The 12,372-nt window shown below is 42.8% G+C and overlaps 1 protein-coding gene across 1 annotated transcript in view; it reads right to left on the bottom strand.

The window, feature by feature from the left end:
• Slamf1 (signaling lymphocytic activation molecule family member 1) overlaps nt 1-6,728 on the bottom strand; it is a 33,721-nt gene extending 26,993 nt beyond the window's left edge. The window contains exon 1 of the mRNA XM_004858705.3: nt 6,488-6,728. Within this exon, the coding sequence (XP_004858762.1) occupies nt 6,488-6,563 (76 nt within the window). The 5' untranslated portion in view covers nt 6,564-6,728. The remainder of the gene's footprint in view (nt 1-6,487) is intronic.
• Nucleotides 6,729-12,372: the final 5,644 nt, after the last annotated feature.

The following is a 12,372-nucleotide window of genomic DNA, read 5'->3' as shown; positions in this document are numbered from 1 at the left end:
GAAGACCACACTCTCTTGAATTTCTTTCTGCTTCCTTGGCCTACCCTTTTCAGTTTCCTTGGTGGGAAACTTCTGCTTTTCCAGATATCTCAATATTGAAATATCTCAGGGCTCAGTTCTCAGACTTCTTCTCTTCTTTGTCTGCACTCATCCAATTTCTCATTCAGCTGTACAGTTTGACACATTTCTGCAATAAAGTTTTATCTCCCAGCCAAACGCTACTCTGTACTCTCAGTTGCCTACACGTATCAGTATTTGGAGGTCTAAAGTTATCTCAAACTTAGCAAACGAATACTTGAGTCCATAGTCACTTCTGCAAACATTACAATTCACCCAATTTCTCAGGGTAAAACACTGGAATTCTCTTTAACTCCTTTCTTTCTCTCATACTCTATATTCAGTCTAACAAAAACCCTGGTTAGCTGTAACTTCAAAATGAGCCTGAATCTGAGCAATACACACCTCCTTCACTCCTACCTCATAGTCCTTGGCACTGCCACTGTCTTCCAACTCATCTCTCAGGATATGTGCAATGGACAAAGTGATCCTTTGAAACTATGTCTAATTTCATCTCTCTCCTGGTTTTAGGACTTTCTAGCACTCACAGAAAAAAGTTCACAGTCTTTGACTGATGCAACTTCAAAGATTCTGCATTCCTATTCCTTGGTATCTCTCCAATTCTGTTCCCTGCCATCTGTCCTGTGTTCACCTCATCTCAGCCCTACTAGCACTGGGCTCTTTCTTAAACTTGCCAAGAGCATTTCTATCTCAGAGTGTTCACATTTGTAGCTTCCCTCCTTGGAACCTTCCTCTCTTGTCTGCCTGGATAGCTCACGCCGTTGCTTTATTTTAGGGTTCTGATAAAAACTTATCTCCATTGAGAGACCTCCTCTGACCATGTTTCTAAAGTGCCTCCCATCACTGCCTGATATTGTAAGTGTATGTTTTTTTAGTTCTATTTTTATTTCTTCTACATGAACACAATTCCCTCCAGAGGGAGAACCTTAGGACCTATACTAGTCCTTGATACCTAGAAGATTTTTAATAAACATCTGTTCCATTTATGAATGTTGAAAACCATATTACCTGACCAATCTCTTATTTGGCTTTGCCTAACTTGTATATAACTGTATTTAACCATCAGCTAGTATTCATAAAAGGAGCCCATGACTCAGAGGGCACATAGATTGCTCTATTGATAAGAAAGTCAGAAGAGTAAAATAGGACTGCCTGTTTCAGTAACATATCTACCTAGAAGAGACCCCACCACAATCAACAATGGTTAAGATGTGGTTGGAAAACTGGGCAAGTTGACCAAAATGTTCTCAACATCAAAATGATCCAAAATCCCCACACTGTCCTGTAAAGCACCCAACTAATATTAACTGGAGATCAGCCATTGTGAAAAGAGAAAAGGCCATCCCTAGGCTAAAATCAGGATCAGGGTAGTTGAGATGCATAATTGTTACAGAAAATTGCAAAAGGTGATTAGACATTTGTTCTTTTGAATATTACTAATATATTAAACCTTAAAACAGAGTGCTCACCCCATTGCTTGATGAGATGAGGGATGTTATTGTTATCAGAGTTTTTGGGTTGTTGTATTTACATAGAAACAGTGGGATGTGCATTCGACTTTCATCCAGCCACACTTAGGAATGCCTGAGTGTCCAGATAATATGACTTCTTTGGTGGTCACACATCTGACTTGTAGAACAGAAGGAGTAAAGGAGGGAGGGAGGAGGTGGGAGGGAGAGAGAGAGAGTGAGAGAGAAATTTCGAGTCCTGAACCTAAACTTCTATTTGTAAAGGAATAAGAGAAAATTGAAAGCCCTACATGCAAGAATGGACTCCCTGAACTTGTATTCTAAAAGTTGTGTTTATAAGCATATGTACATTTTCACAGAGCACTTCTGAAAATGTTATCTCTCAAAGGGATCTGAGATTAAAAAAAAATAAGAGTCACCACAGTACTCCTGTTTTTTAAGACCAATTTTGGTATGGAGAAAAAAAAAAACAGTGGAAATTATTCCCATTCTGAGACCATAACCTTCACTTTCCCAAATGTCTGCCACGTGCCCCTTCCTCCATCTAACCCTGAAGACCATTTATACCACAATTGCTTCCCAAACATGAAATTTGTAGGAAGAGGAGAACAAATGTAGCATGAAATAGGAAGTATCCAAAAAGCAAAAGTAAGAAACAAAAACAAATTAAAGAAAGAGAATAAGAAGGGAGGGCAGGGAATGGGGGAAAAAATAAGAACCAAGATACATCATGTAAAAGTACAAGTTCCCAGTGATAAATGTAAATGTATTGTATGCCTAAAATGTACCAATAAACAAATTTAAGGGAAAAAAAAGAAAGAGAATAGGAGGGGAAAATGAAAGGAAAAAGGAAGGGTCGGATGAGAAGGACAGGCCGAGGGGGTTACCCACATGGGTAGTGCAGTTCCAGCATCACCGTGCGGAGCCCCTAACACCTCTCTACCCACACGAAGGACGATGATGCAATTCCTGTGCCGGTGAATGGCCTGCTCTAGAGGATATACCTGAGATCATTCCCACGCAAGCACAAGTGGAAAACAAGTGGGGCTTTAAAGTGATTCATAGAACACTTCAAGTGGAGTCCCTGCTCCTGAAACATCCTACTCCCTGATGAGTGTTTTCCAGTGGGTCTGTGATTCAGTCAGCCCCTGTTTACCAAAAGTCTGGGAGGAAACCTTTAGAGCTGTTAACACCAACTCACTTTCCTTCGGGGGTAAGTGGGTAATTCTACTTCAAAACAAGAGTGATTCACACAGACCCATGGGTGATGGTCTGAAATTTGCAGGATTTAGCAAAGCCTTTCACAAGATGGGATTCTACCTAATGATAACTCTTTTTCTTTTTTAGGGCTTGGCCCTGTTATTTCACATCTGCCTTTAGCATCTTGCTATAGTTATTTTTCAGTTAAGGAAGAGATAAAGCTCATTGGCCCCACCGTTCTTATGGTAAATTTAAGCCAGGAAGAAAAAATAAATTGTCTAAGACTGCTTTTCTAACACATCCATCAGCCAAGCGCCTATTCCTATTCCTTAATGCTGCTGCATGGGGTAGATCTGTCCGTCTTAGACTAATTGTAGGAGCGACCTGCCAGTCTCCATCCAACACCTCTTCCTGAGGGAAGGCTGGCCTGGGTTCTAGCTTTGGTCAGATTTTCCAACACACACCGCCAACATAGTTTGCATCTCTCCTTGATGTCACTTACCACATTTCTAATTGGTTCAATGTCTGCCATCCTCACTTAATTATGAGCTCCCAAGTATAGGGACTGTGGCTGTTTTATCCACTGTTGTATTCCCAACACCTCACCCCACCTGCGGCACAATAGGAGCTTAGGAAATCCTTTTCTCCCCCCCCTTAAATGAATAAAATGAAATGTACTGAATGACCACACAGAGTCTAAGTTCTCCTCTCTCCACAATCAGAATAGACTCTCCTTTATCTTTATCACATTCCTAAGGGATTTAGTATGGGGGAAATGACGGGGACTCCTGTCCCACTTGCCAGGTGAGGAGCTAGCTATGAATCTTAGGTTTCAGGTTGCCTTTTCCTCAAGCACAGGCAACATGTTAGCTCTGCCTTTGCACCTCCATCTAAAATGCTCTTCTTCAAGTCCCATAGAAATCCAGGCCACCTTGTCTAAGTGTTTAAAATGCCTGCAAGAAACTCATGGCTGCCTCCAGCAGGAGATGTGCAAGGGAAGTTAGTCTTCACTCAGTACATGGGACACTCTTCCAACAGAAGAGTTCATGAAAGTTAAATGAAAACTGACATGATGAAAACAGTTTCTGTCCACTTTCCAAATTCTAGACAGAATGCTTCTTACATGCCTTGTACTTTCTCCCGATTCCAGCAATGCCTCTCACTTTTGCAAAATTTCTATACTTTAATTCTTTTCCATGCAATTCAACTCATATGTTTCAATTATATGTGGCATATTCTAATTTTTATCATGGAACCTAGATACCAATTATAGCATTCCTCCTGCTCCTCAAACATAGGGTTATTCAATTTTATTCACTGAGACTTCTGCAGTCAGCCTACACAAGCACAGGAAAACTGCTAAACTACTCTGTGTCTCTCTTTCCCTGTTTATAAAGTTGTAATTGTAACAATGATACAAGTCTCACAGTGGTTGGTGTAATAATTAAATAACTGATATACATAAAGCACTTAGAACAGTGCCTGGTATATAGCATGTGTAGAGTACACGCTATTATTCATTTAACAAACATTTATAGATGGGATCCCACATCTCAGACAATGTGTCAGAAGCTGATCAGAGTCTGTGAGTATTCACTTTGCCTTTTTTACACCTTGCACAGATGCCTGCCATATCATGTGTCCTTACTAGACTATTACTGAACTGAACTGTCCAAATCCAATCTATGGGTAAAACCGCATGGCCCAGATGTTCTGATTTCCATTCCAGTGCTGGAGACAGGGAAAGTGAGGGCCTCATACCACAGAATTAAACCTTTTGGGAAATGGAAGTGCCTAGATCAACATCTTGAGATGGAATGGTCCAGGGACACACGAGGTAGAGTCAAACCTAGAACTCGTTCCTCACATCTCACCTCATATGTGTCAAGGGGGGTGGGGAGGACTTGCAGGAAGGAATAAAAAGTTTCACTGGGGGAAATGGGAAATTCACTTTGTTGGGGGAAGGGACAGGTGGACTTTTTGATTTTTACAATTCTGAGAGGGAATTGGAAACCTAGCTGAGTAGAGATAGGAAGTGGAGTGGGTACTGATTTTACAAGAATTAAGCTTCTTGGCTGGGTAAACATGTCACGACTGACTATCCCATTTGCAAAGCATTTCCATCTGGGTTTTACTGGGGTTTCACAAAGGGCGAAATTGCATGTTTAAAAATAAAAATAAAAATTTGCGTTAGAAGGATGAAATTATATGTTGAAACATTGACACTAAAAACAAAAATTTGCTTAAAAGAGGGTGAAATTATGTGTTTAAAAATAAAAACACTGAATATTTTTTAACATATGTTGGAAGCTGGACTGCAAGGAAGGGAGCGGCTGCCAGTTGGGTTGGCCTGCCTTCTGGGGGCCGGGTGCTCCTCACTAACAAGTGGCCACCAAAGCCCTACGTGGAGCACCTGTCACCTGGGCCTCAGCTGCCAGGGTGAGGACTGCAATAGGCAAGTCCAGAGATAGAATAATCCTGCACACAGTTCAGTCTCACCACTCCTTACAGTAGCCAAGAAGTATGCCCCAAAGGGTGGAGTTCCAAGTGAAGTTCAACAAGGAAGGATAGGCTCTCCCTGGCACCCTCTTCTGAGCCTGCAGCTCAGTTCTCTGACTCCTAGACTCAGGAGGTAAGAGCCACATGTCTGTTGATTCCAAGGGAAAGTGAGGCTCAGCAAATGTCTCTATATCTGAGACTCTGGAAAGAGAGATGCCATGAGAAGATGCCAAATCTCTGACATATTCCAGGGCTTTTCCTGGAAAAGTCCATAACAAATATGCAGTCTTGAAAACTCCAAGTCTAAAACACCCTTGGCTTCAGGATTTTCCCCCTTCCCTAATACCTCCTCCACTCCAGGCTGCCTCCCACCATCTAACCAAAGTCCCAAGATTTGTAAGCAGAGCGAGCTTCTCCCACTCTCATAGTCATCCCAGGATTCGTGTCTTGTTTGGCATTGTCTTTTTCAAATATCTTTGCTCCTGGGTCTGGAACTACTAACCAGAGACCAACAACTTGCTTTGGAGGAAGAAGAGCCAGAAAGACAGGAGCAAAGTGCAGCTCCCAAATCACTCTGCTGCCAGTCAGCCCCTCCTGCTGGAGCTGCTTTGACTCTGAGGTTTCCCAATTTTGCATTCTGTAACCACCCTTGGGCTCCAGAAATCCCAACCTCTGCCCCTCTTGCTGTGGAGAAATCTCTTCCCAGAAAGTAGGCACCAATATGACCACACTGTAGCCACTGCCACTTCTCTGTCGAAGCCCTAGGGTTTTCACTTCTACCCTCTCTTCTTGCTGTTGCCCTCGAGTTTTATTAGACTGCTTTCAGATTTTTCCACTTGTATGTGTGAGGGTTCCTTTCCAGGGCTGGAACGTAGGACAAATCTTCTCCCAGAGCTCCATCCATCCAGTTCAGCCCTGCTATTCTGAGTCTTTGCCAGAATGCCCAAAACAAAACCAGCAGCACAAGCAACAACTCAACCAATGTAACAAAAGCCTTTGTGTGGAGCTCTTAGTTTCTTCTGAAACTAGGACTGGTGGTCTGAGCCTTGCAACTCAAGGACCCAGGAGCTCATAATGCATCTTCCTTTTTGAAATAGGCAGTAGAAACTCAGTCAATCCCTAAAGAAGAGGCAGCTGAAGCACAGTCTCCCACCCATGCATCTTTCCTTCATCTATTAGGCTATGCTGATTGCTGGCAGCTTATCACAAGACTCAGACCTTCAAAACAGATAAACACTCACCTGTTGCATTACTCAGATGAAATGCTGGAGACAGAAACAGCAGGAGGCTTAGGGAGAGGAGCTCCTTGGGATCCATCAGCCAGTGAGGAGAAGACAAGGGGTCTGGCCGTGGGACCCAGCCCCACTCACAGGTGCCCTGGCAGAAGCAAGCTCCGGGTCAGCAGTGCTGCCTCTGCTGTCTCGTTCACACATCAGGAACCAGCAGGTTCCTGAACCAGCTTCCTGTCTCACTGGGGCTTTTTCTGCCTGTGTCTTGAGGATTGCTCATCTCTATTCAGGCCTTAAACCACTTTGTTCTTCTTGAGAAGCATGTATAAGTCAGGCACTTAGACCATGGGAGCCGGGAAAGGGGCAATGTAGTCACCTCCACCAAACCCTGGTTTGGGGCAGAAATCTCTCCCCTCCTTCTTTCCTTAAATGTTTCCAGGAAATGAGTCTCAGCTTTTCTGGGCAGTTCGCACTGCTAAATCTTTTAAGATTGCTAAGAAAGAAGAGTTTTTGTCAAATCACCCCCACAAACTTGGAAATTCAAAGTCGAACTTGGTCAAGACCAGCCTGGCCAACATGGTGGGACCCCATCTCAATAACAAACAAACAAACAACAAAAACTGAACTTAGAAGACTGGATTTTGATGAAGTGATGGGCCCTTCTGATTTGTTCCATAGTTTCAGAGAACACCTCTATGTGCAGTCAGGTCCTGGTGCCACAGTCCAAGAGGGGATGGGGGTGGGCAAGAGTGGATCATTGGCAGAAACCTGATTTCCTGGCTGCGAACAGAGCAAGCCCTGGGCTCTGCTTTGAGGGGCTGACTTTATCTTAGAGGTTGCCTTTTTCTTCAGGAGAGGGGCTGGAATTGGCAGAAGAAAGACCCTGCCACAAGAATGGAATACAGGAACTGCTGTTGCCTGTGCTCACAAGGACATTTTGAAAGGCCAGCCTAAATGTTTTCAGGGTCTGTTTTAACAGATTGCAGTAATTATCCTGTTGGGCTCCCCAAGGGCCTCAGGATGACAAGAGGTGGTGAGAGAGATAAACTGGCTTTTTCCTCACTCCTTCCCTGCCTCCTTCTCCCAATATCTAACTAAGCAGTGATGTGATGGACACAGCACATATTAACTAATGAGAGTCAATTGTTAAATTTTCAAGAACATTGTGAACTCATCGACAAACATGGATATTATAAAATTGTATACATTCATATAACATCAAATTTCACAGCCAGGCATGAAATCCCACCTGTAATCCCAGCACTCCGGGAGGTTGAAGTAGGAGGATTGTAAGTTCAAACCAACCTGGGCAACTTAGAGACTTAGCAAGACCCTGTCTCAAAATAAAAAGGCTGGGGACATAGCTCAGTGAAAAGGCTCTGGGTTCAACCCTGACTACCACCCCCCCCACTAAATAAAATTTTACAAACTTAAAATTAAATAAAACTTATTTAAATATGTACTTATTTAATTGTTTATACTTAAAACAATGGGAATCAAACTTCAAAACCCCCCTTTTCCTAATTCTTTTATGGTATCTCCATTATCTACACTCTTGAAATCACTGACGCCTCTTGAATCTCTATGATGACAATAAAGTTGGAGATCATGGGGGTTACCTGCACCTCTTTTTTCAGTCACATCAAGTTTGGAGCTGAAATCAGCCTTGGAGGAAGTTAATCCCACAGCAATTATTAGATGATATAAATCAGAACTTTAATATATTGTGCTGTTGACTGGATGGAAGAAAGTGATAGAAAAAATATAATGATGCAGATTAAGCTTTAAATTGTGGTCCTTAAATTGTGAATAGGGTACAAAAGTGGAGGAAATACTGTCCGTTGTTCAAAAACCTCCGTCTGATTCTGTGAAGTCGTTAGCATCACTGATGAGCAACTGGTGTCCTGACTTACATCTTCATTATTTCAAATTTCTTTAAGGGAGTCGACCAACAATCATGTTGGAACTACGTTCATCAGTAACCACAAGTTGGCTAGGGATATGAGTTGAGCCATACAAACACAGGCATTTTTTGAGAATCAGTTGACCATATGGAATTTATTTTAAAAAGTTATTTTATTCAAATACATTATATTTTGCAAATTGTGTTATTCATCCTTCATATAAGTGCATTTCATAACAAACTCATGTTTGCGTGTGTATGTGTACATATATCATTTTTCAGAGAGTTAGCTGTGAACCATTTACCACACACCACTGTCATGGGAACTGAGGATACATAGCTGGGGGTGGGGACATACACCTTTAATTCCAGTGCTTTGGGAGGCTGAGGCAGGAGGATTGTAAATTCAAGTCCAGCCTGGGAAATTTACATCTTAACAAGAATAAAATAAAAATAAAATAGATATTGGGATGTAGCTCAGTGAGATCCTGGGTTCAGTCTCCAGTACTGCAATCAATCTATAAATAAACTAATGATAGAGTGAGTGGTATGCTGTCTATATATTTATAAAACAGCAGCTGAAATGTAACTAAATGAAGTGGGAATATGGCAATCTCATATTCTCATACAGTTTAGCTCACATGGCTTTGATATATAACATACAACTGTTCCATTCAGAAACAACATCAGGACAGAGCAGACCCTCATGATTTAGCTTTTTTGATGGGACAAGGCCATTCTGTGCTATTTTAAGGGAATATAATTTAATACTTGAAACTCCTTGGTGGAGGCCTTATTAACTCTGTTTCATAAATGGAAAGCCAATGATCCAGTTCTGAATCCAAGACTAAAATTTTTCATCTCAAATCACAGCCACTGGGAAGTACACTCCAGTGTTCTTAGGTTAAGTCCCTCTGTCCCAAAGATAGGCACTTGCACTCCTGTTTCCTTTGCCCTTGCTGTCATTTCCAGAATTAACCCTTCTTTAGCTTCATTACCGGGCATCTCCACTGCATTTCCACAATCTCCTCCACAGATACACAACAAGCTAATTCTGAGCATTAGTCTGAAGGGATTTACTGCTCACTGCAATCTAAGGCTCAATGAAAGTGTAGCTCAACTGAGTGAGAGTTAGAGATATTTAGAAGTATGGACCTAGGTGCTGTAGGAGGTTGAATAGTATCCCCTCTCAAATTCTCATCTGCCTCGAACCTCAGAGTGTGACATTATTTGGAATAAGGGACTTTCAGGTGTAATTAAGGTAAGGACCAAGTTGAGATCATACTGACTTGATTAGGATGTTCCTGAAATTCAATGAGAGTAACTTTAGAAGAGACACAAAAGGTTACAGAGAGAGACACATGAAGAAGGCCATGTGAAGACAGGCAAGTTGGGTTTTGCAACTACAAATCCCTGAGAGCCCCAAAAGCTGGAGCAGGAAGAAGGGATTCTCCCCTAGAGCCATCATTGGTAGCATAGGACCCCAACCTTCTCTTTGGCTTTGCAGACCCCCACCCTAAAAGTGAGGAGAGTGATATTTCTGTAGAAAACAGTTTCCCCCAAACAATTTGAGATTGGTTTTGTAATGAGGTTTTCTGCTACTGTCCTCCTTTTAAATGCAAGGTTACACTGGATCCCTGAGACCTGTTACTCTCTTTTCTGACACTATGGCTGGGGGTGGTGAACTAACTTGCCTGGCAATGCCTGGGGCTGGAATGGCCTGAACCTCTTGGCCTCTCAGTCAATGACTTCCTTCACTGCAGCTCTCAGCAGAGGTCCTCTGCAACATGAGCCAGCCCTCCAGGGAAGGGTCACTGAGGGGCAGGCCAGACCACTTGGCCACATGGGTCTCATGATGAGCACATATATCTGGCTAAGTAAAGAAAAAACCCAGAAAAACAAAATGAAAATAAAAAATTCCCCCAAACTCTGAGCATCTCCTAGGAGACCTAATTGCAAAAATCTAAAATTGGCCTGGGGAAAGCACTGGAAAAAACACCCTTGGGTCAGCCCTGCTGCATGAGTTGAAAAAGCCCACAGAGGCAGGTGTCTGATATGGGGGCTGAGCAGATCAGTGGACCAGTCAGCCCTGTTGTGAGGATAGTGGTATGGGGTGAGGAGGGCAGGAAACTGGACTGGGAGGTGTTCTAGCCAGGATCTGGGTTCAGGCTTTACCCAGCTCCTTTACTTTTAGTCTTGGTGCCAGCCAATCTCCTTCCTGGGTGGATGGATGTGTTGAGCAGTCCAGGTCCAGGGAAGAGACTAGAAACACTGGCCTTTATGTCTATGGAGTTGACATTGCCCACTCCATGGCCTTCACAAGTTTCTCACATCCATGCCTCTCCAAGATTCAGACTCAGTTCAGAGCACTGACCTCTAAGGCCATGGACAGCTGTCATTTGAAGACTTCTTCTCCAAGCTCCTTTCATTTCCACTGATGCCCGGCCATCCTTCCAGACCCCAAGGCCATTGTGCGGTGATCATCCCCTCCAAGAGCCCGCCTGGTCTGACTCTGAACCCTCCCTGTCCCCTAATGGGTACAGAGGGAGTCACTACTTCACAGACCCCCTCCATGGCATTTTTGCAAGCATTCTTGGAAGAGCTGGGGTGTTTCCTACTATTCCTCAGCCATGTCATTTTACTGCTTTTTACTGGCATAAGTTGCTAGACAGAGGGAAATACCCATGTCGGCCTACTCCTTCTAGGAAGGAATAGCATTCAGGAACCAGGGACCGTGGCTATTGCAACCCCAGCCTCAGACCTTTCTGAGCAGCAAAAGCTGCTCCCAAATACCCTGATTCACTTTTGGACAGATTGGACAATATGATGGTAATTTGCAAAGTTGTAGAGAAATTCTGGATAACCACTTTCAGCCTTGTTCTTCCTTCATGCAAAGTTCAAACGGAGATCTTCTTTTCTTTGTCAGTTCTAGAAGGCTCTTTGGCAAGTCCACCAAGCAAGCAGTCTTCTCACAACTACTGGTGAGAAGCAGAACTCATTCCTTTTAATCTCCTTTACCGTCCAGTTACTTTCCTGAGAGACAGAGACACCTGGGTAAGTGGGAGCTGTGTGTTCTATGAGGGCATTCAGTGACCCCCTGAGATATGCAGGGATCATTTAGGCAGTCCAGACAGGAATTCCTGACTGTCATGCTGGTGGGGTAGGCTGACTCTTGAAGTGAGTCCAGACAAGAAGGAAATGCTTTATACCTGGCATTTTGGAAAACTCAGGTATAGGCTAGAAAGTTTCAGAGAAGAATTCTAATTGTGATCACTGGAGAGAGAGGAGAAATGTGGGTTGTAGCTACTAATGAAGCACAGTGGTGGAAGTCCAATCTACCAGCCTGTCTCAGCACGCACCTTAAAAAAGCATAAAAATGCAGCTGGACATGGTGGCACGTTCTTGCAATCTTAGCCCTTGTGAGGCTGAGGCAGAAGAGTCACAAGTTCAAGGCCTGGGATAATTAGCCTGAAATGTATACTTAGACCCTGTCTCATAAAATCAGAGAAAAATATAAATAAATTAATTATTTAAAATTCAGAGTTCAAAATATACCGGTTTACATATAATATGATTGGCTTAAAATATAATAAATGACTCCGAAAATCCTTTAATGATATAATCCTACTGATGAGTTATAACACATTTAATTATCAGTCACTTGAATGACTTTAACAGGTAACATTTCTAGTTAAGAGGAAGATATTCAGGAGTCAGGGTTTTTTAATATCATAGTTTTGTTCTGTGATGTTTAACCTCATGTCACCAGGGGGTACCCAGATTAAACATTATTTCTGTATGTGCTTGAGGGTTTTTCTGGATGAGATTAGCGGTTGAATTGGTGGAGTCCAGGAAATAGGTCACCTCCCCATTGTGGAAAAGCATCACCCATCCAATCCACTGAGAACCTGATTAGACCAAAACGTGGAGGAAGGAAGAATTTGCCTCTTTTGCTTCCTGACTGCCTGCTTGAGCTGGGACAGCTCCTCTCATT

Source organism: Heterocephalus glaber, unplaced genomic scaffold (genome assembly GCF_053883595.1).
Source record: "Heterocephalus glaber isolate CG9 unplaced genomic scaffold, H.glaber_assembly_v1.0 deba00001561, whole genome shotgun sequence".
NCBI lineage: Eukaryota > Metazoa > Chordata > Mammalia > Rodentia > Bathyergidae > Heterocephalus > Heterocephalus glaber.
This window is presented reverse-complemented; position numbering and strand designations above follow the sequence as displayed.